Here is a 27,106-nt window from a genome sequence, read left to right as displayed (position 1 = left end):
AAATTATTATCATTCGCAACTAGTTCACTCATAGTTTTACAAAATCGTCTTCGTTGAGTTCTTGTACCAACTGAATTTTGTACGGATGGAACTTGCGTTTTTTTAATATCCTTTGGACACTTGTACGATTCACGCCGATCTCATTGGCTAATTTTCTTGTACTCAGCGTACTATCCATGGCAACTTGGTCCAATACGATTACCTCCATAGCTTCATTTACTACAGGATTTTCCCTTTGCCTCTTTGTTATTCATAACGGAACTAGTTTCGCGAAATTTTGCTACTAACTCGCGAACAATTTTGCCATAAAGGTGGTTGTCAGGATGGCGTTCATTGAATATCTGCGCAACCCGATTGCCACATTCATTATTTTTAAAATAAAGTTCGATTATTTCTACTTTTTCTGCAAGTGAGTATGCCATAATAATTGTTAAAAAAATTTAACGATATTGAGAACTTCAACGCATAAGTCACAGAACAGCTATCTAGCAATTACGGCACCTCGTTCAACCTTGTGGCAAGTGAAAAACTGCGTAAACATCTAGAAATAATCCTTAGGAATTTATCCTTCTTATTTAGTCTGATAAATGTTTAAATAAACTTTTCAAATTTCAATCCTTCATATTTTCTCAATGACTCGACCGATTTTCCAAAACGAAGTCGGAGAGTATAAAGAATAGAAAGCCCTTTTCATTGCTGTACCCCTTGGCCCTAGAGCATTGAAGATTTTGCAATCATTTTTAAGGCAAAAGTTGTCCCCCTCACAAACAAAATTGACATGTTTTTTAATTTTCTGAAAAAAAATTACCCTGGCCGTTATGCCTTGCGGAACGTTTTCGATGGGCCACCCTGTATAAGATCTCTATAAGAAATATATTATTTTTTATGCAAGAAATAAGAAAAAAATAAATTATAATTAAAATAGATTTTTATTTATGTTGTAATAATAGAGTTGCATAATTGTTATAACAATAAATTATATCATCTGTCGCTGTGAAATCAATACAGCATTAAACAGTTGGGATATTAAATAAAAAAACAACACATTTGTTCCCTATTAGGTCACACATGATGACAAAAATAAATGTCAATCCAAGAAGTTCAAATAGATAGAGATCACATCAAGTTCAACATTTTTCTGATGTTTTAGATTTAACTATTTTTTATTCTGGAGTTTATACTTTATTTGCAGAAACTTGTCAGTGTCTGATAAGGTTTTTAGACTGTTATCTACAATAATAAGAGTTATAGCAGTGGCTTTTTTGAACTCTAAATCTCCGAACTCATTGGATGAGTTCCTGTAACCCGTTTGCAGAATGCCTTCAACTCTCGAAAGAGATAAATCTTGCATGCAAAGTGATGCTATTCTTTTCCAATATTTCGAATGCAATGAACTGGAAAGAGAGGAGAGATGTTACTGAGCGTAGCGCTTAAGTTCTATCAGTAAGTGTGGGGTCATGTAACTTCGCGACGTTGTCATAGTTGTACAAAAAAACTTTAGGTTCATGACTTCTTTAACCCTTAACAACTACACTGACTTATTTTCCTTAAGAGTCTATTACGCTGTACTTTGTGTGGCCGAAGGAAATATATATTATTTTCAGAAATCTGCCGAAGGTTTAGCCCGATCCTGTCGTGTTATTAAGCCACATCCAAAATTCCAAACACACGTGCTTTGATTAAGGCTTGATTAAGGTCTGCAGAGCTTCAGCATTTGCCATAAAATAGCAAGCAATTTGTTACAAAACCATATAAATTATATATGACTGTAATCACAAAACTTCAATCTATTTCTGTATCGTACCGGAATTTTAAATTATGTCTTTATTTTCGAGAAAATTTAGTCCAAACATAAGGAATATTTTGTTGATGTTTGACCAGCAAAATCTTAAAAATAAAGAAGTTGTTGAAAAATGTGCTACAATACAGATATAGTATAAATAATCCTTTATCTCTAATTTCCTTTTTTATTGGTGTAAAAGTACCTAGCCAGTTTTACATAAAACGTTAAATGCCGAATGTTTATTTTGCTACTTTTTCGGACTAGTGAAATGGACTCTTAAGTAGCTACAGAGTGTTCTGGTTTCAGACATCTGTTTTTAAATTACATCCTTTAATAGAAAATAAAATGTTTTTGTATCTCCCTATATTTTTATGAGTTTACATGATTTAGTAAAAATCTATACACATAATATAAACAATAATTATAAATCGGAAAGCAACCTTTATTTTAAAAATCACATGGTAAAGATAGAGAATATTTTTTTACAAACTCTACATAGATACCGTGGTAATAATTTATACTTCTTTGCGTAAAATTTGTTCAGGAAAAATACTGACAACGTTGCATTTACTCCAACGACTGTGTTTATGGACATAGTGCGATCTCCAGTCTTAGTTTCAGCATCTCCAATCGCAGTACTAACAGTTGGTACTTCAGTAAATCCCTGGGTAAGTTAGATACATTTTAATCCTAACAAATTTCAAAAAATTAAATAGTTTTTTGTTAAAATTTCATTTTTTTTTATTTTTCAGTTTAAAATAGGTATTCAAAAAATATGATTAGATTTTTTAAACTTTTTAAATAATATTCAATTTTAATTTGAGTTTTAGTAATTAATAGATAATTAAATAATATAAATATTAAATTTATATTGCCGCACAAAAAATATATATCCGTTAAATAGTTATTATGTTGTGGTTGTGGGTGTTAAGCTTTAACGCAGATGTGCAAAGCCTGACGGGCTAGTTATAAATATTTAAAAATAAGAATTGTTATTTAACAAAGCAATATAATATACAGAGTGTAAATAAAAGTGCAAAAAAATTATATTTTTTAGATATTTTTTGTTGATTTAGCTTTGCTTTATAAACTTGCGTCTCTGGCCATATAGGGTGATCCAAAATCTCAGTTTGCAGAAACATATGTTATATACTCTACACTATGTCATATGTAAACTTTTTTAATATTGATATTTTAAGAAAAATTAGTTTTAAAAAATTAAACAAAAAAAACATTAAAATATAGTTGCATTTTCCAAAGTTCTAAAAATCCAAATGCGTTTCTATGGTAACATAATTTCGTTCAGTGTGTTTGCTACTGAAATCTATACAATCTGAACAATCTTAGTAAAATAAACTTGGGAAGTCCAAGGGGAATCGAGGCCAGCTCATTGAGATAAAATTGTTTACAGTTCTATTTTGGTTTTATAGTTTTATATCGATGTTGTACATAAAGCTGTATACATTACATACGTGAACTATGTATGCCCCCAATATTTTTATATTAAGTACTCAAAACTAAGAGGAAACATAAAATTATACGAATTTCTAAAACTATTTTCTTATTTAATATATATTCTACCGAAAAGAATTTTTGTACAGGGTGGCTCGAATTCGACGCTCATCATTGGGATTTCGGAAACTGTAATAAGAGATACACGATCGGTTAAATGGAGGCAAAGTTGCGCAATTTGATGCTCAATAAAATGCCGTATTGCATTTTGAAAAATTCCGAATACTTCCGAATATATTCGAAAAAAAAACCGAAATTTTCAATTTTGTTTTCTATTGTTTCCTGGCTTTATTTGTTAAGATAACTTAAAATGAAAAACACATTTTCATGGCCACCTTTTCTGCTCTATAACTCTGTGTGATTAAATATTGACTCTGACGTTTCGGCTTCTGGCCACCATCATCAACTTATTTTTTTTTAAATACGGACCTGATTTTTTTTTCAATTTAATTAAATCCTTTCATCACTCTTAAAACACTATATATAGTTACTTTGATATTTGCTTACGTTTCGTACAGAAAATTCTATCACCAGAATATTTTATACAAAAAAAATAAGAAAAAAATAAAATAAATGCAATGTGGCAATTTATTGAGCATCAAATTACGCAACTTTGCCTCCATTTAACTGATCCTGTATCTCTTACGGTTTTCGAAATCCTAATGATGAGCGTCAAATTCGAGCCACCCTGTAAAGTATGATATAGAATGCAATTTAAATATTATTATTGTTTTACTATACAGGGTATAATTAAGTGCGAAAAAACTAGGGAACCAATGAGCTTAATCAATTTTAAATTAATTAACGTTTGGTTTTAATAAAATGTGATGCTCTTTGAGGATAAACGAAAAACTTTTTTAGTCCTATGTTCAAGGAATAATGGGACACCCTGTATTAAGCAAATAACATGAAATCATAAATTTATATTAAGCTAGTGTAGCGAATAGAATTTCGAATGATCATGGTAAGAACTCGATATTACATGACTTTATGGATAAACAATTTTTATTTAAATATCAACAAATTTATTAAGACCGGAGATAACATATTGACCTATTTTAATTAGGCAATTATAATTTTTGATGTCACCTATATAAATTTGCGTTCTGTAAAATATACAGGGTGTTTCATAAAAGATCCGCCATCTCTCGTGGAGGATTCCTCACGAAAAAATAAGATTTATTTTTCATATCATCATAGGTCCGATTCTGCTTTGTTTCATAGCTACAGGGTGTTAACGTCTTAAGAATCTTTCGATTTATTGTAATTTTCTTTTAAGTACTTTTAGTGATTCGAATGAAATTTTGAGGGTAAAAGTTACTATTAATGCTACCTATTTTAATGCTAAAATAGTGTCGATTAATTCATTAGTGACGTGTATATGGGTTATTACTGGAATATTTAAAAAAAGCATGTGCGCCACTGACTTTTTTCTTTTGATATCGAAATTGTGTAGGCCCTTTAATGCCAATTAAAAGTTATTTCTTGATATTTTGTCGAATTCGGCCTCCTGAGTTGATATGAGTGATAACGGGTTGATAATGAGTTTATATTAATCACAATTAATAAGCAAAATAAAACACTAACACAAACAGTTACACATTATTACGGAAACTGGCAGATAAAGTCTGTACTTATTAGATTAGATAATATTTTTTGATGATGCTATTGCTCTATTCCACTGCGACCTTTAGGTACATATCTGTACCCTAGAAGCAAACTATGTTAGGTCCAAAATTGCCATATTTGAGTTCTATACGTCAAGTTACTTAACTTTTTATGCTCCAGTCCATCAAAACGACTATAGTACCCTAATCCAGTAAAATTGTATCGCCGTATAGAGAGTGAAAATAAAAAAATTACGGTCAAGCTGATTTTTCAGAGTTTGTCAGCGACTTCTGAGTGTAAAATTAACAAAATCGGAAATTTTCCCCTTGCGGTTTTTGAGCAATAGGGGTGGTTTTTATAAAACTGTACTACAACAAAATAATTAAACGCAAATTGTACATAAGAACATTCTCTATAAGTTTGCTTAATGAATTTTTTTATAGGTTTATTATTTCCGGACTTTCTTTTTCCGGATTCATGAGCCCTTTGGGGTGGTTTTCAAAAAGTTTGTTTTACAGCAAATTGACCCGTATGAAAGTTGTTCATAATAAATGGACAAGCAACTTTTCCTCATGAATTTTTTTTGTAGCTTGATTTTTTTTGGAGATATCGTCCAGTTCATGAACAAATTAAGGTAGTTTTCAATGTTACTATTTTTTCAGCAAATTCACCCTAGGAAACTCGTTCAAAATAAGAGTACACATACCTTTGCCTTACGAACTATATTTTGACGACGACGACTTTACTTCATACGAAGCAACAAAAGAAACCAACAATAAATCTGAGGAGCCAACGCCAGGTCCATCACACAAAAGAAGACGATACAAATAAAAAAAAATCATAATATTCATTCACTTGATGAATTCCATGTTTCGTTTTGGGGAAATAAATACATATCATAGAGAAGTTTGCATGTAATTTTAATATGAACACCTTTAAGTTGGTAAATTTGTAGAACTAAACAAAAATTATGAAACTACCCCAATTTGTTCATGAACTGGACGCTATCTCCAAAAATAATGAAGCTACAAAAAAAATCATGAGGAAAAGTTGCTTGTCCATTATACCATTCACGGGTGAATTTACTGTAAAACAAGCTTTTTGAAAACCACCCCAAAGGGCTCATGAAACGGCCGCTAAGTCCGGAAATAATAAATTTATAAAAAAATTAATTAGGCGAACTTATAGAGAATGTTCTTACGTACAATTTGCGTCTAATTATTTTGTTGTAGTACAGTTAAAAAAAAAAAACCACCCCTATTGATCAAAAACCGCAAGAGGAAAATTTCCGATTTTGTTAATTTTACATTCAGAAGACAGTCGCTGACAAACTCTGAAAAAATCAGCTTGCCCGTAATATTTTTATTTTCAAATGACAATTTTACTGGATTACCGTAGATATATAGGATATATAATAAATGCAACAGATTTTTTTTAAATCTGTTCTGTACACGTATACTACAATACTTTTAATTGATATTTAGTTCTGTAATACAAATTAATCGTAGCACCGTTTAGTCAGATGCCTGATGGTCCAATTCTAAAAATAATAAATACATTACAGACGTACATATGTTAAACCAATTAGAATTTAACATGCTAAAATGATTTCAGAGAAGGACGAGCTTTTGTATGTTGCCAAAGCGTTATCAAAAAATATTTCCTGTCGATGACATACATTGTACAAGCGATTTTTGATAAGAAAGAATATTTTTAGAGCTGCTCTTAGAAGGAAACAGTGTATTGCAATTGCGTGTTAATTAATTTTTTTTATCTCTTGACACAGACACGTATGACATCCTGTATTCTGAACGAGTGGAAGAGGGGTTAGTTAATACGACAAAAGCCAGTATCTGAGACGGTAGTGAGACAAGGGTAGTTTACATCCAAACACCCGTGCTTTAATTAAGGCTTGATTAAGATTTGCAGAGCTTCAGCATTTGCCATAAAATAGCGAGCAATTTGTTACAAAACGATATAAATTATATATCATTGTAATCACAAAACTTTAATCTATTTCCGTATTGTAACGGAATTTTAAATTATGTCTTTGTTTTCGAGAAAATTTAGTCCAACCATAAGGAATATTTTGTTGATGTTTGAGCATCAAAATCTTAAAAATAAAGAAGTTGGCTAAAAATGTGCTGCAATACGGATATAGTGTAATACTTTAATTTCCTTGTTCATTTGTGTAAAAATACCTAGCCAGTTTTACATAAAACGTTAAATGCCGAACGCTTATTTTGTTACTTGTAAGGTCTAGTGAAATTGACTCTTAAGTACCTACTGCTATGAAGTAATTTTTTTACAAAACTTCTTTCAAACTAAACATAATTTTAGGAAACTCTGAAACATTGAAATAAAAATTACTGGAACCGGACCTATGTTATTTTATGTAAATTTTAAACTTTGTTTATTTAAATAAAGGCTAATTCAAATTACAATTTATTAACACTGTATGTATGTTGTACAAACAATCTAAACTATTTTTATTGTTGATTGCAATAATTCTAATTTACAAAACCGTCTGTAGGCAAAATGAACAAACTATGGTAAGAAAAATGATGTCACGTCCAGTAATAATTTTGTTTAGCTTTAAACTTTTTATGTTCTTGTAATCGTAAACTTGGCTGAAAATAGATGCCATGTGCTAAATCCAAGAGTTTTTCTTGAAAAACTGTATTGTGAGCTCGCCAATGTTTGAAATTTTCGATCTGTGATCGGTTCCGTATGTTATTTCCACAACCTAGCCAAATTTTTATAGTCTGGCACTAAAAATTACATTACCCTGTACTATAGGGTAGCCCAATAATAGAGAACTTTAGCTATAACTCAGGAGCCGATGTTGTTTTTTAGAAACAAGCCAAATTTTTATAGTCTGGAATTAAAAATTCGTCATATATTTTCGCGGTATATCACGTAAAAAAGGTCTCTTGCTAGAAATCGCTACGAGTAATAGTTCTCAAGAATCATTGACAAAAATTAAACACGTTGACTGGTTATAGTTATTAGACTGAAATACTCATAGATAGATACTCTCTTTGTAGTTGGGCTCAGTGTTGTCTATTGTTAGCTATGCGGACCCAATTTATCCTTGCTAATTTCCTAATATCATCATTAGCGTAACTAGCAATTTATCCTGGGGTGGGCCTGGAGGGGCTGGAAGCCTGGTGTTGAGCCCAGGGGGGTCCTATGGCTTTTGTTTTTTTAATTATTTAAATGAAAAATAATTTTAAAAAAACACATTTTTTAAATAAAACGTTTACATGAATTTCTCTATCAACAAATTTCATAGACTTGGTTATCAAACCGTGTTCCCGTAGATTATTTAAATACCTACAAATTTTCTAAACAAATAAAAATTAACACATTTTTTGAACACAACAAAATAATATTAACTGAACAAAACTAGAAAAAGTTATTTTTACTGCATCACAAGCAAATAAAAATTAAAACGTACTCATAATTCAGGATTTCTCCGGGGGGTGCCAGCAGTATCTGGGGGGGGGGGGCGGCGTTACCCCCGTGCAGGAAATTCAATTCCGGGCAAATTCTGGTAAGAAAAGTGCTAGAGTTTTAGGAATAACACTTGACGGTCAACTTAGTTGATCCCCTCACATCGAATTTTTACGACCTAAACCGTCATCCGCCTTATTTGTGCTGAGAAAATTAAAGTATACTATTAGTCAACAATCGGTCTTAAATGTCTATTATGCGCTTTTTCATAACCATATCTCCTATGATGTGATACTGTGGGGCAACTCATCTAGCTCCGCACAAATATTTAAATTGCAAAAGAAGGCAGTGCGAATCCTGGCAGGAGTGGGTTACCTTGATCACTGTAAACCACACTTTGTTAATTTGCAGGTACTGACTCTGCCATCTTTATACATTTTATGTCAATTGTTAGAAATTCACAGGAACAAAGATAGTCTCTTGTATAACTATGGCACAAGATCCGCGCATCTTATAAGAGCAAATAAATTTAGGCTCACCAAATCTTCAAGAAACTCTTTAAATGTCGAATTGTATAATGTAATTCCTACCTCCGTCAAAAGTTATAATATTCGTAAATTTAGGGTAGTTCTGAAGAATTTTCTGATAGTCCATGCGTTCTATTCGGTGGCGGAATATTTTAATATTATGAACTTAACCACCGACCTAATTTAAATGTTGTATTCATTGTTTATGCACTGTATTTGTATTTTACTTACATGTTGTTTTAATCTTATTTTAGTTTGTGTATATTTAACTGTTTTTATGACATGCTACAATTGTATCTCGTTTGTACAAAATGTGGTCAAATAAAGCAATCTATCTATGTACCTATCTATCTATAATGTCCGCTTTAAGTGTCCAGTTTCGCATGCATAGGTCATGACTGGTTGGTTTGGTTTGGTTGTCTTTTTTAGCTAAAGTGGCATTCTAGATTTGTATATGATTGAGTTTCTTTAATGTACTTCATGCTAACTTAATTCTTCTATTGATTTCTGGTAGTAGAGATCCCGAGCTGTGTATTAGTTGTCCCAAATATCTATATTTTTGATTTTTGACTTCTATACTTTTATTGTATGTACAGGGTGGGTCAAATTCGACGCTTTTAAATGGAAACACCCTTTTCTATAGGAGATAGACGAAAACTAATATCGGTGTCTGAAGCTCAATTTTCATCAAAAACATGATGGTGAAAACCGCACATCAATATCTGTTACCGTTTCGAAGTTAAGGGGTGTTTTTCAAAAATGTGCATTTTTAACAAATCGCTGTAACTTTTTTGCTTTTGAAAATTTTGTAATTCTATGAAAACATTTCAAAAGCACCTTTTTTACGTAGATTTTAATGGTTTAAGTATATTTTTTTAAAATTAATATTTTAAGTTATCAACAGAAAAATTGATTTTTTATTTGGGACACCCTCTATATTTTTAATTAACTAAAAAGAATTTAGAATTACCTTTCCAAAAATATAGCACACTTGATAGTTTGTTATAGTCCCCTTCGAAATACAGAATTTTTAAAAGTTTACTACTTTTAACTAGTAGGCTTTGGACCCCTTATTGATGATATGCCCTTAATGGAACTCGAAAACATATTTTTCCAGCAAGACGACGCACCGCCTCTGAACGCTGATGTTATCAGCAAATTTTTGCAGCCAATTTCAAGAATAATAATTGTATAGCTAACCAAGATCCCAGCTGTTGGCCCTCGAGGCCGCCTGACTTAGTGCCCATGGATCTAATCCTATGGATATATTTGTGGAAGAATAAAGGTTCCTTATTCTTCCGTATAATCTAGACAAGAATTAGAAATACTTAGCAGTTATGAGAGAGTACCTTTCACCCCTACTGAGTTAATGAATTCCGCGATGAATGTTCAAAAACGGTCCCATCTGTCCATAACAGAAGACAGTCGATATGTCGAACACCTGTAGCAAAATCTCGTGTCTTGGTTTGCTATTTATTTTTATTGTTATTAGATATAGTTTAAATGTGTTGTTGTTGATGTTGGTTAAATATATTTTAAATTGTTATAAAATTCTGCATCTCTCATAGCAAATATTATTTTCGTTTTAATTGATGCTCACAGCTAGAATTTTTTTGCATTACAGCCAGTGCCGTTCAAAGCCTACTTATTTAAAGCGGGCTAATTTTTATATACTCTATATCTCGAAGAGGAATCGAGCAAAATATCATGTGTGTTATATTTTTGGAAAGATAATTTTAAATTCTTTTCAATAAATTAAAAATATACATGGTGTCCCATATAAAAAATCAAATTTTCTGTTGATAATTCTTAAATTATTAATTTTTAAAAAATTATGCTTAAACCATTAAATTCAGCGTAAAAAGGTGCTTTGGAAATGTTTTCATAAAAATACAAAATTTTCCATAGCAAAAAAGTTACAGCGATTTGTTAAAAATGCATATTTTTGAAAAACACCCCGTAACTCCGAAACGGTAACAGATATCGATATGCGGTTTTCACCATCATGTTTTTGGCAAAAATTGAGCTCCAGACACCGATGTTAGTTTTTGTCTATCTCCTATAGAAAAGGGTGTTTCCATTTAAAAGCGTCGAATTTGACCCACCCTGTACATATTATTGATAATATTTATAATATTTTTTTTCGATTTCAGAAAGACGGTTTAACGTCACCAGGCAGGATGAAGTTCCTTCATTTAGCGGTTTTGGTCATTTTCGCCTTTTTGGTAACCGACACTTTAGCAGAAGTCAAAATAGTAAGTGGTACTACTTTTAAAGCAACAAAGAAGTACGTTTTTAAACGAACGACTGTAATTTTTAGAGGAAACACAAGAAATACAGGAGAATACACAAACCGGCAAACACGGAAAAACCTCAAGTGGAAAGTGAAAATAGTCAGCAAACTGTGGAAAGTGAGGAAAAAGTGGAAAATGCACGACCTCCAATGGCTGCAGGTGAAGATGTAGTTGAAAACAAAGTTCCAATGATAGGTATGAGCGGATTTTTCTATTTTAACTTTGATTTTTTCTTGTTCTGTACCATTATTTAGACTTTTTACATTTTTTTAAGATCATCAACTAATTTTAAATAATTTCAATGGCTCAAAACATTTTTTGAAAATTGACTTAAGACACGTTCAAAGTGATTTGTGATTAAAGTCGTTTTAGAAAAGGCTTAATTCTTTTAAAATATTTAAGTATTTTTATAAAAGTTTTTTAAGTCAGATTTTTCTATATTTTTATGGTAAACACTTTTGTCTTTGTGATCATCAGTTAGATATGTCAGGTTTAGGTTTTACATACAATTTTTTGGAAGTTGCGAACAAGTGAACTCAAAAAAGTCCATACAAATGGACAAAAGCCAAAAAAGTCCATACGAATGTAAACCCTACTTAAGATTGAAATCATTTGAACTTTTTTAATTATTTTTTTTTTCAAACGTCACAAAAGTACGAAAATATATTATTAAACTGATATAAAGTGTCAAATTCAACGAGCGTAACCATAGTTTCTCGATATATAATTACATACAAAGTATGACTTAAATCTTTTTATATTATTTGGAAAGTTTGAATTGTTTATAAACTTATTTTTAGCATTTGAAAAAAATAGCGTGTTGTATTCGGAGTAAAAATGACTTTTTGTGTCACGCCTGTAATGTCAAACGTACAGCATCACCACAAAAAGTGTCATTTTTGCTCCTAATATAACAATATACTATTTATTTTAGAAATTGTTCCAGACTTAAGATTTGAGTCTTTGAAACTGACTTGTTGCAGTTCTCTCTGTTAGGTTTCCAATTTTCGGGATTCCGTCTTGAAATCCCGGGATTGGCTATCAGATTGATTGAGAAATTTAATCTAAAGAAATACTTAATAAAAATGCAGCTACATATACCGGGTGTTGCATCGTCGAGCGGGACATAGGAAATCCCATGTAAATTTTAATGGGGTCAATTATTGGCTTCCCTAATTATTTTAGAGAATAATTCTATTTAGGTTTATTGAAGAGCACTAAAACCCACATTCAAAAGAATAACTTTATATATTTTTGATTAGCGCGTTTACGAGTTATCGCTGATTTCTTTTTAAATATTTCTCCTTTCTTATGGCCCTGTATTTACTTATGAGTACCAGTCAAGGTAAAAGATAACTGTCAAATGAAGTTGCCATTTCAGAAATTTATCTATTTAGTGCTTTATTATTATATAAGAAAACCAACACAGGTTTGTCGAAACAAGCACGCAATATCCACAGAAAGTAAATGTTTGGGCAGGGATATTCGGACACAATATTATCGGGCCATTATTTCTTACACGAAATTTAAATGCAGAATATTATTTGGAACTACTCGAAAATCATATTTTACCTGCTTTACATGATGCCGCTAGGGAAAATCAGGAAGTTTGGTACCAAATGGATGGCTGCCCAGCACATAGTACCCTGGCTGTTCGGGAATATTTAGACAATAGTTCTAACGGAAACGTTATTGGCCTAAATCATAGAGTAAATTGGCCAGCAAGGTCTCCTGATATTTCGCCAAGTGATTTCTTTCTCTGGGGCCATTTAAAAAACAGGATATACAAGGATAAAAAATACCCAAATCTAGACGAGTTAAAAAATGCTATTTCTGCCGAATGCAATAGAATTTCAGTTTACCAACTAGCGAATGTAAGAAGAGAATTTTATGATCGCCTGGGTTATTGTCTAGCAATCGATGGAGGAATATTTGAACATCTTCTTAAATCCTAAAGTTCTAACAATTTAATAGTACCTAAATTAATAAGTTATTGAATATTGTAATAATACTATAATTAACCTTGAACCTTGTAATTGATTACTTTATTTTTCTTTAATTCATAATAATTTGTATTTATAAATACATCTTTAAGATTTCCGATGTAGGAATGAGTTTTCAATAATAATAAAGCACTAAATAGGTAAATTTCTGAAATGACAACTTCATTTGACAGTTATCTTTTACGTTGATTGGTACTCATAAGTAAATACAGGACCATAAGAAAGGAGAAATATTTAAAAAGAAATCGGCGATAACTCGTAAACGAGCTAATCAAAAATATCTAAAGTTATTTTTTTGAATGTGGGTTTTAGTGCTCTTCAATAAACCTAAATAGAATTATTCTCTAAAATAATTAGGGAAGCCAATAATTGACCCCATTAAAATTTACATGGGATTTCCTATGTCCCGTCCGACGATGCAACACTCGGTATATCAAAAAGAAAATGAAAAAAGAGCTTTATTAAAATTGACAAAACAAAGTAACATTCATATTTAGTAACTAAAAAGAAAAAAATAAATAAAAAATAATCTTGTTGCAAAAATAAAATATAGCAAACACGGAAATATCACTTCCACTTAAAGATAAAATATGACATTTGAAAGACTAAAGTGTATAAAGTCGAATCATTTTAGATTGGGCATTTAAATTTTTCAAGATTTTTGGGATCCCGGGATTTTGGGATCCCAACTTGGAAACCTTAATGTTTGTGTTGATATTTTCAGATCCTTGTCTCGATGTTCAATGCGGAGCTGGTATGGTTTGCGAGTTGGACAAACAGGGGGAACCTCAATGCGTTTGCATTGAAGCTTGTCCTGAAGAGACCGAAACCAGACGAAAAGTAAACCCATAAAAATATTAATTATTAATTAAATCACTCTATGTTTTGATATTTATCCTTTAAATATTTTTTTATTGCTACGAAATTATTTATTTTTGTTTTTCTTTTTAAGGTTTGTTCAAACAGCAACGAAACTTGGTCCTCAGATTGTGCTGTTTATCAGCAAAGATGCTGGTGCCGTAATAATGACCCCAAATGCAAAGGGGAACAATACAAACATATTCACATCGAGTACTATGGCGTATGTAGGGAAATGCCGGTAAGTTGTTACTGATCTTCAATAGCCAGGCACACACGAGACGTATTTTTAAACTATCTGTCCCGCTTACTATAACAATATTATTGACTGTAACTAAGAATTGTTTTAGAAATGTAGCGACGATGAAATGGCCGACTTTCCACGCCGTATGCGCGATTGGCTTTTCAACGTGATGCGCGATCTCGCCGACCGTAGAGAACTCTCACCAAAGTTCTTAGAAATGGAGAAAGACGCTGAATCTAACATGACAAGGAGGTGGACCAATGCTGCCATGTGGAAGTTCTGCGATTTAGATGGTCATCCACCAGACAGGTAGATTCTACTTAGAAAATAATGATATACAGGGTGGTCCATACTGTATTCCGAAAACTTCAGCAGCATATTCTGCAGATAAAAATAAGTAAAAAAGTTCGTATAAATGAATGTCCTAAAATTATTAGTTTCAGAGATACAGGGTGTAGAAGTTTTATTTTTATTTCGAGTTTTTCCAAATAATTTTTGAAGTAACGTCAATATTTGGATGAAAATTGGTGTCTGGGAGTTTTTTGACACGAGAAATATGATTTTGATGTGTCAATATGACTAATACTTGTAGAGGGCGCCACCTACATATTTTTTAATTGGTTTGAAGAGTAATAACTTTTCGTCCATACCTGTATAAAACTACTGATTAAAAAAATATACATTTACAACGTTTTTTACTTAAAAAAGGTCTCTTGGTAAACATCGCTACGAGTTGGTTCTCGAGATATTTGGATCAGAAATTATCAATACCTGTCACCAAAAATTAAACATGTTGACTAAATAGTTAAAATCATAAATTTGAAAAGTTCAACAGAAACTATTTTTTCATCATTTTTTCGAAGAATAATTTATTATTAATATTAAAGAAGACTGAACAAGACTAAACTGACAAGAACTCAGCTAACTAGATTCCGACAGCTGCATCCCAACTCTTGCAAGGAGAGGCTGACCATTGAAAGAAAAGAAGGAGTTAGGGGCCTGACAGATATTCACGAAATACACAACAAACAGATTAATTCACTAAGAAAATACTATCTCATTACACCATCCAGTAGCGGATGCTAACCATAGCGGATGCTAACTACACACCATTAAATCTTAACGCAGAAAATATTCCTCTTTCAAATATACTCACATTAAAGGAAAAGAAAAACAAATGGTCCCAAAAGCAACTACATGGAAAACACTGTCATATTATGAACAACCCCGACATCGATAAAGAACTGTCATATTCATGGCTACAAAAAGGGCAATTGCAACCGGAAACGGAGGGATTCATTATAGCGATACAAGATCAAGTAATAGCAACGCGCAACTACAGGAAATACATAATAAAAGATAGGGCCCAGCAAACGAATACCTGCAGGCGTTGCCACCTCCAAAGTGAAACAATAGAGCATATTACAAATGGTTGTAAAATACTCACTGGTACAGAATACACTCTAAGGCATGACTTTCTTGCGCGTATTATACATCAAGAAATAGCAAATACATATTAATTTATACAAGAACAGCCCTATTACAAATACACGCCGCAATCTGTCTTTGAAAACGACACTATAAAACTCTGCTGGGACAGAACGATCCATACTGACAAGACAGTAACATGCAATAGACCTGATATAACGTTAACACTAAAAACAGAGAAAGCATAACATATCTTATAGAAATCAGTGTTGCGAATGACAACAACATAACAAAGAAATATGAAGAAAAAATTAGCAAATATATTCCACTAACACAGGAAGTAGAACGAATATGGCAACAAAAAGAAGTTAAAATCCTATCATTTATTATATCTAGCACGGGCCTCACACACAGGAAATTTAAAGAAAACCTCGATATGTTAAATTTAAAAGGTCATATTCACACACTTGCTCAAAAAGCAGTAATCATTAAAACCACAAATATAACCCGCTCATTCTTAATACAATAGAAACTCTGACAGTACTTGGTAATGAACACCCGTCTGTCAGAATATACCACCAAGAGTGAGAAAAAAAAATTAAAAAATAATAAGTTCCCAGATTTATAATTTCAGTCAAAAAACTATCTACTCAATATGTTTATTTTTTGTCAATAAAGACATGTATTGACTATTTTTATCCTAAATATTTTGAGAACGGTTGCTCATAACGATTTTTTACCAAGGGACATTTTTTACGTAAAAATTATGTATATTCTTTCACTCAGTGGTTTTATACAGGTACGGACAAAAAATTATTACTCTTCAAAGCAGTTAAAACACTTATAGTTGGCGCCCCCTACAAATAGGAGTTATATTGACATCAAAATCAAATTTCTCATGTCAAAAAACTTCCAGACACCAATTTTCATCCAAATATTGACGTTACTTCAGAAATTATTTGGAAAAAATCGAAATAAAAATGAAACTTCTACACCCTGTATTGCCGAAACTAAGCATTTTAGTACATACATTTATATGAACCTTTTTACTTATTTTTATCTGTAGAATATGCTGCCCAAGTTTCCGGAATACAGTTTGGACCACCCTGTATACAAGTATTTTCTCTTGTTCATCAGTCAGTAGGTATTTCTGTGACAAAAATCTTACAATAATTTTTATCCTTGAAAAAAATTCTGGGATTACTGTTAGAAAGTGTAAAGTATTACTTTATTCAATTTTTTAATTATATTTATATATTGCTATTAAAAAGTTAATGCGGTTGTAGCTAAGTATTGTCTTTTTTTCTTAGGTATGTTTCAAGGCATGAGCTGTTCCCTATTAGAGCTCCCTTGATGGCCCTGGAACATTGTATCGCTCCATTCTTGAATTCTTGTGACTCTGACGACGATCACAGGATCACATTGAAGGAATGGGCCAAATGTCTGGAACTAGATGAGGTAAAGCCACTCAGAAATTATATACGCTCGGTATTTTTTTACTTTATTCGATAGAAAAGAGACTCTGGATAGAATGACATATCATTTGTTAAATTTTTAATCACGGAGCCTTGGAAAAATAGATTTGATCGTCTAATGTTTTTCGTGTCTTGTTCTGGCCGGTTAAAAGATGCCCAAATCGTTTTTTAATCATATCTCAATTTTCTCAAATGGAACGAGGGTGGTTCATTAGCATATTTGCAAAAAGCATTTCTTTTGCGAATAATTTGGTACTACATACTTGGTATTTCGAGTTAAATTGTCGTTATGAACCGCATGTTACAATTTTAAATAAACCATATGCGAAAATGTCAAAAGTTGACATGTGGTATGTCATTCTATTCAGAGTGTTTTTTCTATCGAATAAAGTGGAAAAATAATAAGAGTGTCATTTAAACAACAAAAGTTGTAGTTATTTCCGGTGAAACAGGAAGTGAGTGAAAACAACTGAATACGTAAATCAGTTCTGATTTATGTCATATATAGGGTGGTCCGAACTGTATTCCGGAAACTCCGGCAGCGTATTCTGCAGATAAAAATAAGTAAAACAGTTCGTATAAATGTATGTTCTAAAATGTTTAGTTTCGGAGATACCGAGTGTAGAAGTTTCATATTTATTTCAAATTTTTCCAAATAATTTATGAAGTAACGTTAATATTTGGATGAAAATTGGTGTCTGGGAGTTTTTTGACATGAGAAATTTGATTTTGATGTCAATATGACTCCTACTTGTAGAGGGCACCACCTACATGTGTTTTAACTGTTTTGAAGAGTAATAACCATAGATTTAGAAAGAACAGATATCGCATTATGCATTTTAACCCGATCAAACATTCGGAGGTTGACTACGTACTGTAAAAATCAACTGAGATAGAGAAGGCGACATTGCCACATATCAAATTTGCGCCTATCTAATTAGTTTGATTTGCAGAAAAGGTGACTTTAAAACCTTCACCGGATATCAATAAATTATTAACCAGAGGATATATGCGTTACTATTAAAAGACATGTTTACTGTTTAATGTGCTGAAACGTCTAGAACTATTGGCAACGTCGCTGCTAGTCTTCCAGAATGAAATGAGCCGTCCGTCCCACCACCCTTCGCGACGGCCCATGGTCCGTTATAGCGTACTACCACAGGTACTACGTTTAGCTTACGGTGTGTTTTAAGTCGGAATCAAGTCCGAAGTGAACTTTTCAGTGTTTTTCAGTAGTTTTTGTTTTTGTTTAATGTACTTTTGAATCTGCGAATTTTCAATACGTATGACACGGTACGACAGTGTCAAATGTGTGGACAAATAAGCTCATATTACCCTAATTTGTCTTTTCACAGGTAGGTATTGTTTCCGCCGCGCTGTAATCGTACATAGGCGTCCCACAAGGGAGCCTCTCACAATTAAAATAATTTCTAATTATATTTGTTGAAGTATGAACTATTAAAACAAGAACGTAGTAGCCGGTAATTGAATTATAATTCGTCTCAATTACTACCTAACTGTTGTAGATCATAACAAATTTGAATATAGACGTTACATTTGAAACTTTATTATAAGCCAGAAAGTGACATTTTTTTCTTAAAATTGCGTCCTATTTTGGTCATTATATACGATATTCTAAAGGAATTTTGCTCAATAAATTAACAAAGGTGTTTACCCGACCTTTTTTACATTTTATTGCTTTATTATATCTGCCCCTTCGGTCTTGTTTAGACAATTTTTTACCACGTACAAATACATCTTCCTAGAGTTATTTGTACGGTGTGTTTAACTTTTTTTAGAATGGGACGAACTGTAAATAATTCTTAGGCTACTAGTTTTATACATACCTATATAGAGAGCGACCCAGGCCTCCAAAAAAGCTTTTTACCTATTACGTTTTTGGTTTGTGATTTTTATTTCAATTTTTTACGTAAGATGGGGGCAATTGTAACGCACATTTTCAAAATATTTTTGTCAACATACAGGGTGATTCAAACCACAATACATATACTTAATACAGTTCATGAAGATTAGGACATTTAACTAAAATTTGATTATCTGATGAAGCTACCTTTAAAAGTAATGGATTTGTATATAAACGTAATAGGTATTCATTATTATGCGACAGAAATCCCATACTGTAGCACACAGATTTTATACTTTTATGATAAATGCCTTCTATTGCGAGACAAAAAGGCAATGGCCTCGTATCAGAGCCATCATAATACAAGAAGAAGACCGAAAGTCCAATCTTGTCTTATATTTTCAAAAAAAAAACACAATTTTCTCATTAATTATTGATTTTAGGTATAGGAAGTTATTAATAATACAAGATTAAACAACTGCTACACAGTACTTCACAGGAAGCTATCGATTGCGAACTAACTAAATCGTTACTAATTAGATACTAATTTTGAAAAGTTCTTTTTAAGATAAAAAAAGGTAAAACTAAAACCTAAACTATCATTTGAGATTAAACGGGAAGTTCTAAATAATGTTGCCTATTCTAAACAAGAAAAATTTATTTATAAGTTTTATAACATCTCTAATTAAATTTGGGCGAAACGAATATTTCGAAACGAAAATACGTAAATAAAAATGACTTTTTAAGTCAAAAAAAGTCAAAAGGACAAGTTATTCCAAAAAAGGACTGTCATTTTCAAAAAAGGACAAGTGGCAACCCTAGGTATTTCTGGAATGGAAATTTAATGGCAAATCTACAACTTTGGTTTGAAAATATGTTCCGACCACCTATGTTTACAAAAATGTTTAAAATATGCCTAAATGCCTCAATATTCTGAAAAAAATGAAAGAAAAGTCACCAACCACAAACCTAATATAGAACTGTTTCAGAAGCCTGAGTCACCCTGTAAATATTCAAAAGTAACTGAAAGTTTATATAGAAGTAACTGAAAGTTTAAATTGAAAATCGACGTTGGAGTGATTTTCGAAAACTACTAACGTTTCAACATAAGTATATGTGGGATATTAATTGTATTATTATATTAGACCTTATAACAAAACTCATCTGACGAAAAAGTGTTAATGTAGTATATTAATATGGAGTAAAAATTTTACTAATTACTTTACTAATTAAATTCGTTCCAAAAAACGATACGCCACTGGCCAATAGAACAATCCGAAATGCGCCTAGTTGCCGGGGTCGGAAATTTTAGACTTCTCTGTCTCTTCTGTCCTTGTTTGACACATTGGAATGTTTGATACACTACCAACGAGTATTTATGAATGAGATTTTCGGTCTATCTTTATAATGTCTTTGGTAATAACTTTTCGTTCGTACCTGCATAAAACTAATGAGTAAAAAAATATACATTTACGAGGTTTTTTACATAAGAAAGGTCTCTTGGTAAAAATCGCTACGAGTAATATTTCTCCAAATATTTGGAATTGAAAATATCAATACCTACCGTCATTGACATAAATTAAACACGTTAACTAAATACCGTATGATCGAGAAAAAACGGCGTCAGCGATGGCTATGGAATGAAGATCGATGTTATTTTATATGTAAATTTATATGGGAAACGTCATTGACGTTTATTTCCCAGCCAACTGGACGCTGTTTTTTTTATCATACGGTAGTTATTAGACTGAAACCATAAATTTGAAGTATTTTTGAGCCAAGTTCAACAGAAACTGTTTTAAAAAAATAAAAATTTTCCAAATTTATTATTTTAAATGTAAGAATAACATTATTTGTTAAATTTCGCCATCCTTGTTGCATGATGTGTAATATATGTAATGTTACATATCTTTCTCTTCAATAAAGATGATTATTATTAGTATTATTATTAAATAACTATCTACTCAACCTGTTTATTTTTTGTGAATAATGACATGTATTGACTGTTTCCATTCTAAATATCTTGAAAACGGTTGCTAGTAGCGATTTTTATCAAGAGACATTTTTTACGTAAAAAATCACGGAAATGTATATTTTTTTATTCCGTAGTTTTATACGGGTACGGACGAAAAGTTATGACTCTTCAAAACAGGTAAAACACATGTAGGTGGCGCCCCCTACAAATAAGAGTCACATTGATATCAAAATCAAATTTCTCATGTCAAAAAACTCCTTTACTTCAGAAATTATTTGGATAAAATCGAAATAAAAATGAAACTTCTATACCCTGTATCTCTGAAACTTAGCATTTTAGGATATACATTTATACGAACTTTTTTACTTATTTTTATCTGCAGTATATGCTGCCGAAGTTTCCGGAATACAGTTTGGACCACCCTGTATTAACGTACCAAATCCCGTTTTTTATATAAAAAAATAAAAAAAAAACTATATGGGAGAGTCACTTTTGAGAAAAACACCCGGTATAAGTTTTTTCTTTTTGGTACAACTTTTATTAACTACATTTTTAACTATTTTTATAGGAAGAAATTGAAGACAAATGTGACGATTTGGTCTCTACAGAAGAAGAGTGAAAATACCTCCCCAAAAAACACTTACTTGTACATTCTAATGTAATTACTTAAGCTTATTTCTCGTTTAGTTTAAATAACTGTAATAATAACTTACCTAATGCGGAATACAATGGTGCTAATATGTAGATTTCCTATATTCAAACTTTGTTTTGTTTTTACCAAAACTGACGAAAACAATCTAAGTCATTATTTTAGCTTATATTCTTTTCGGTAATAGCTTTAAACTTGCCTTAATATACCGTATGATCGATAAAAAAGACGGTGTCAAGTTGGTTTGGAAATGCCCATCAATGTCACTTCTAAGCCAACTCTGACGCCGTTTTTTTTCAATTGTATGGTATGTATTTATAAGTAAACGTTTAATACTTAACAATTTTTTAATATTATCCAAAAACACTGCCTTTAGTTTTGTAACATTTGCAAAAAAGTAATTGTGCAAATAAAATGGTATTTTTATGATAAAACTATGCAGTTTTATTGGTCACTGCGACCTTACAGATCTATTGTGCCCCCCTTTGTTGAGTACTCATCATACAGTCTCAGGGCTTTGACAAAAACCAGTATCTGGGACGGTTTTACAGAAGTTAGTTGCCCATCTTCAAAATCAATTTCAATTAGTTAATTCAAATTAGGTAAAATATTATTAATTTTATTTTAATTTTATTAATTGTGGATTAATAAAATTGCGTTTATCTCATCAAGGAGGCCGAATTCAACAAAATATCAAGAGATAACTTTTAATTGACATTAAACGGCTTACACAATTTTGGTATCAAAAAAAGTCTATGATGAATTTACCGACACTTTATTTGGTATTAAAACATGTAGCATTTTGGTAACTTTTACCCTCAAAATTTAATTCGGATCACTAAAAGTACTTAAGAAAATTATAATAAATTGAAAGATTAATAAGCTTTAAACACCCTGTAGCTACGAAACAAAGCGGAATCGGATCTATGTTGATGTGAAAAATAAATCTTATTTTTACATGAGGAACGTCCCTACGAGAGATGGCATGTGTTTTTTGGAACACCTTGTATACATTACCTACTCAAACACTGTTTAGTTTTGTACCACTTGTAATAAAACAATTATGAAACAACAAATGTACTAAAATTGCCTTTTTATGTTAAAAATTAAATGTGGTTCTATTCCTAATTTAATTAAAGAGTTTTTTAATTATCAATTAAAGAAGATTCTTATCATTTTTAAATTATAAATTAGTGGCGTGTGTTGTATGGCTCTCTACGAAGTTCATTCATTTGCTCAGGAATTACTCGCATGACTTAATTGTCAGTTTTAATTTAACACCCACGTATCAGTTATAAGGCCGTTTGAACGCCCGGACGTTAAGGACGTTGGTCTTTAACCATAAAGTCAATCTCTTGACTTAAACTGTACTTAAAAAAGTGAAAATAATTAGTTTTTCATATGAAATAGTTTTTTTTTAATTTAATTTAAAATTATTATTATTGAATTATTTAAATTTAAAGATATTATCCTAATATAATTAACATAAAGTTGCATTAATTTATGAGTGATAAAATACTGGGTGTTTCGTTTGAAATAAAAGTGTTTATAGATTGGTTATTCCCAGCATATTTCGTTCAAATGAGCATGAGAGAGGATAGTTAGTGGATAAGACAAAAGGCCCAAGTAATATAGATGTCATCCACACCTGGCAAAAAGGACGGACAATAGATGGACTACAAAAATTACAGCATGGAATTGAAAGACCTAGAAGAAGACCTAGAACCTAGACCTAGAAGAAGACAAATTATACATTGTTATGGAAAACAACTTTTTATCATATTGCCATAATCTTGTCATAATTATATGTCACAAAACATCCCCCTTTAGAACTTTTTCTTTAATAGCCATAAGCGGGAGTAAAAGACCAACCGCCCGAACAAACACTAGAGGCGCCACCGGTCATCAATTGGTGTAAAAATTGCGAAAATTTAATCATCTAATTTTGACACAAGGGGTCGCGCTTAACTTTTTCAATATTCATTGTTTTCCAACTATATTATTAGACTTTGTTGTATTTTGTGAATGTATAAATGTTTTCTTAGTATAAAGTTGCATTATATTAATTTAAATTATATTACATACATATTTAAAATTAATATTATGACATATATGTCAGTTGCCGTGTAAAATGTCATCTTGATAACAAAAAGTTAGTTATTGTCAAAATTAGTTAAAATCATGTTAAAATATTAAAATTTACAAGTTATAATTCGATATTTTATATTATTTCAACAACAAACACATAATAGTACAGCGTAATGTTGATATGCAGGTCCAAATCAAAAAGTGCCGTTATATTTTTCAGTTTTCGTTGTCAGCCGCGGAAGTTTCAGTGATTTTAGTGTTGTCGGATATTTTTTTGTGAAATAGAAATATTGCGTTTGGATTGCAAAACGGAATTAGTTCGAAGTTTTATTGCAATGTAAGTAAGCGTTTGTCCAATTTATATTTTACTTTTTTCATACCTACGACCGAGCCTACGACAAATATGCATATATTGAAATTTTAAAATTCGTTTTATTTAAAAAATGTTAGAAAACAAGCTTGTAATCCTGTAATTGACAGAATTGTTATGTAATATATTCCATTTAAATGTAATATATTACTTTTCAATTAAAAAAATGTAAATTTAAAAAATATATACAGGCATTAATTGAATTTTTTTGAGTGCGAACCAAAGGTGCGAACAAACACGACAGGCGCTTTATTATTTACTTTCATTTCTTAACATGACAGAAGTTCTAAAGGGGGATGTTTTGTGTTATATGTCATAATCATATTTCCATTGTGTAACGACGCTTGTTTTTTGCTTTTTTTATGTTAAAAATTGTATTAATTACTCTTTTATATAGCCAAGGATGCAAGATGCAAGTGTGTTCAGTGAGAAGTTAATTTTAAATTTGTGCAATTATATTTCTATTTTTTTTTCGTTGGACTTAATAAATACTCGTAAAAATGACTAGAAAGTGTTTGGTGTGTGGAAGTTCTAATATAAAGGTCCCCGAATTATCTTTTCATAGGCAAGTACAGTATTCAGTTGTTCTTTTATTTATATTAAACCACATGCATACTTTCTGGTTAGATTTCCTAAGAATATTAATGTTCGTACGGAGTGGCTAAATGTATTTTTTATATAATTTAATTTTTGTGACAGTAAACATTCAATTTATTGTTCAAATATACGCATTTTACAAATTAAATTTTTAAAATTAATATTCAAATTTGGCGCGTGGACGATAGGTCTTCGACAAGGATAGATAGAGTAGAAGCACCGCGTATGCAACAAAAGAAGATAAATGGAAGTCGATATGTTTGCGACAGTTTCAGATTCAGTAGACGTACTTTACGAGATATGAGTTGTCAATTCGAATTATTTGATAGTGGCGTTCAAACGGTCTTAATCTTTTCCTTATTTCTCCCAATAAACCCATCATGAACCGACCTCTAATTTTTTTCTAGAGCGCTTTCTTCGTCATTAAAACCCCGCTTGCTCTATCCCGCTGCTTTATTTCTTCTTCAGCCTTCGATATTCCGCTGGAATTTACACGATTTGCTATTGAAATAAATCAAATTTAGGCTAAGCCCTCGGTTTGCCAAGTAGTCGATAGAATTATACCAAGTTAATCTCATTAGCGGAAACCTTTCCAGTCTGGCTCGGGGCTGTTAATCGGGCTTCGTTTGAGGCAATCTACTAGGTCAGTCTGCTAGTTTACTAATTAGGTACGATGGTGACAGAAGTATAGTGGAAAAATATATGAATAGTGTACTTCGGGATAAGGAAGGTTTATGTGTGGATCAGGACTGGAAGTGTTTCGTGTTGATCGAGTGAATCATGGTAAATATATTCGTTACATTTTAGTCTCGTAATTTTTTTTATGGAAAATTGTATACAGTGTGTGAATAATTTGATTCACTTTCACAAAATTTGTATTAAAATATTAATATTTTTGATAAACACAGCTCACAAATACACGTCGCGTCACTACATATTTCTAAGCCTTTTTTCATTTCCGCTAGTTCGTGTATTGCGGCCGTCTCGCTCGCTCGTGTGTCACGGCCTTGAATTTTTTACTTCCAGCACACGTAGAAGTTTCACTTCAAAAATTGCTCGTTCTAAAATGGTTAATCTCGTTTATTATTTTCGAAATTTCCATACCATTTTAGAGGAAATTAAAAAAACATGAAAATTTTGTTGAATTTTGGTAATATAATTTCGATTTCATTCTTTGATAGAGGCCATAGAGGGGTTTATTATTAATTTTAAATAACGTCATATTTTTTGCTGTTGTTAAAGTATCACATTTTCCGATAACTATTATCACCCTTTCCGTAGCATTTGGAATTTGTGCTTCTTTAATATTTTAAAATAGCAAAAAATATGACGTTTTTTTCCATAGCAACCTTAAAATTGCCTTATATCTATCAAAAATAGTAGATAAAATAGTACTTTAACCGCAAGGGTAGATTAAATGATATTTTAACAGCGAGGATAAGTTAAAAACTTTATTTCTTCTCGCACGTTTTTTAATTGCTTGAATATCTGTTTATTCTGTAATTTTTTTGTTCCATATTGTAGGAACTTTATAGAGCGATGTATTTCGGCTATGTCCTGGTCCTGGCAGTATTCTTCCTCATGATTTGGGTGTCTTATGTCGAATCCAAAGAACAAGAGTCCGTAAAGTACCCTCCTTGTTTCTTCAACCCGCTGTGTAGTTGTTCGAAGGCAGTACCAGACTTGGGAATAGTCCAGTGCAAAGACGTACACTTGTCTAGGATTCCTGAAACAGTAAATGTTTCCAAGGCGTTCATGTTACACCTGGAAAATAATGGATTGAGAACATTGGAACCGTTTTTTCTACAAAGCACAGGTCAGTGATATTTTGTTATTCTAGGGTGATCCACTAAATTGAAATGAAATTTATGTGGAGAATGTCATTGATCCTCATTTCTAAAGCTTGATTTTCATGCGTGCGTTATCCGTTGATATGATGGTCCGACATAGCGTTTTTGCGCCACTTTTCATCCGTAAATTTTTTACTCCAGCCCGTCAATGGAGAAAGATCATACGATAACGGACGTTTTGACACTTTTTTGACAAATTTAATCTAACTTTAATAAACTTCCCCTAGGAGATGCAAGACCTTGTCGTTGGTGGGGAAGCTCCTGGTCAGGTGCTGGGGGGAATCCCCTCTAGCACTTGGCTTGGTCTAAGAAGCATCTCACTCATCGTCTTGTCCCTGACTGTAGTGTCGTGGCCAGGGAATTGCACCAAGACATATAACGATACCGGGCGGGGCTACGGACAGCCTCAACCTTGGGGCACCCCAGTGTATTTTACCCCTTACTTCTACATGCGGGGCTCTGTAGAAGTGGACCGACTGTCCCTAGCGACTCATAGGAACACTATTAGATCTGGTAATAATAGTA

General features: G+C 31.9%; 2 protein-coding genes across 3 annotated transcripts in view; both read left to right on the top strand.

The window, feature by feature from the left end:
• Positions 1-2,335: 2,335 nt before the first annotated feature.
• On the top strand, positions 2,336-22,110 carry LOC115883846 (SPARC). The gene is made up of 8 exons (XM_030902256.1): positions 2,336-2,451; positions 11,040-11,141; positions 11,207-11,375; positions 13,908-14,023; positions 14,136-14,282; positions 14,392-14,594; positions 17,024-17,171; positions 21,596-22,110. The coding sequence occupies exons 1-8, from the start codon at positions 2,371-2,373 to the stop codon at positions 21,644-21,646; spliced, it is 1,017 nt and encodes a 338-aa protein (XP_030758116.1). The 5' UTR covers positions 2,336-2,370; the 3' UTR covers positions 21,647-22,110.
• A 2,985-nt stretch (positions 22,111-25,095) lies between these two features.
• LOC115883845 (chaoptin) overlaps positions 25,096-27,106 on the top strand; it is a 38,520-nt gene continuing 36,509 nt past the window's right edge. Inside the window, exons 1-2 of one of the 2 annotated variants that reach the window (XR_004050459.1) lie at positions 25,096-25,514; positions 26,256-26,547. Coding sequence is in view for 1 of the 2 variants with exons in the window: in XM_030902255.1 (XP_030758115.1) it covers positions 25,512-25,514; positions 26,256-26,547 (295 nt within the window). In the remaining variant the exon portion in view is untranslated. The remainder of the gene's footprint in view (positions 25,515-26,255; positions 26,548-27,106) is intronic. The other variant, XM_030902255.1, reaches the window with a different exon arrangement.

The sequence above is a fragment of the Sitophilus oryzae genome, unplaced genomic scaffold (assembly GCF_002938485.1).
Source record: "Sitophilus oryzae breed Bouriz unplaced genomic scaffold, Soryzae_2.0 scaffold_2006_pilon_pilon, whole genome shotgun sequence".
NCBI classification, from domain to species: domain Eukaryota; kingdom Metazoa; phylum Arthropoda; class Insecta; order Coleoptera; family Curculionidae; genus Sitophilus; species Sitophilus oryzae.
The sequence above is the reverse complement of the archived record's forward strand: the minus strand, read 5'-3'. Positions and strand labels throughout refer to the sequence as shown.

Coding starts and splice junctions, on each gene's coding strand:
- LOC115883846 (XM_030902256.1), top strand. CDS start 2,371: ATGGACATAGTGCGATCTCCAGTCTTAGTTTCAGCATCTCCAATCGCA. Junction 2,452..11,039: donor GTACTTCAGTAAATCCCTGG/GTAAGTTAGATA, acceptor TTTCGATTTCAG/AAAGACGGTTTAACGTCACC. Junction 17,172..21,595: donor AATGTCTGGAACTAGATGAG/GTAAAGCCACTC, acceptor CTATTTTTATAG/GAAGAAATTGAAGACAAATG.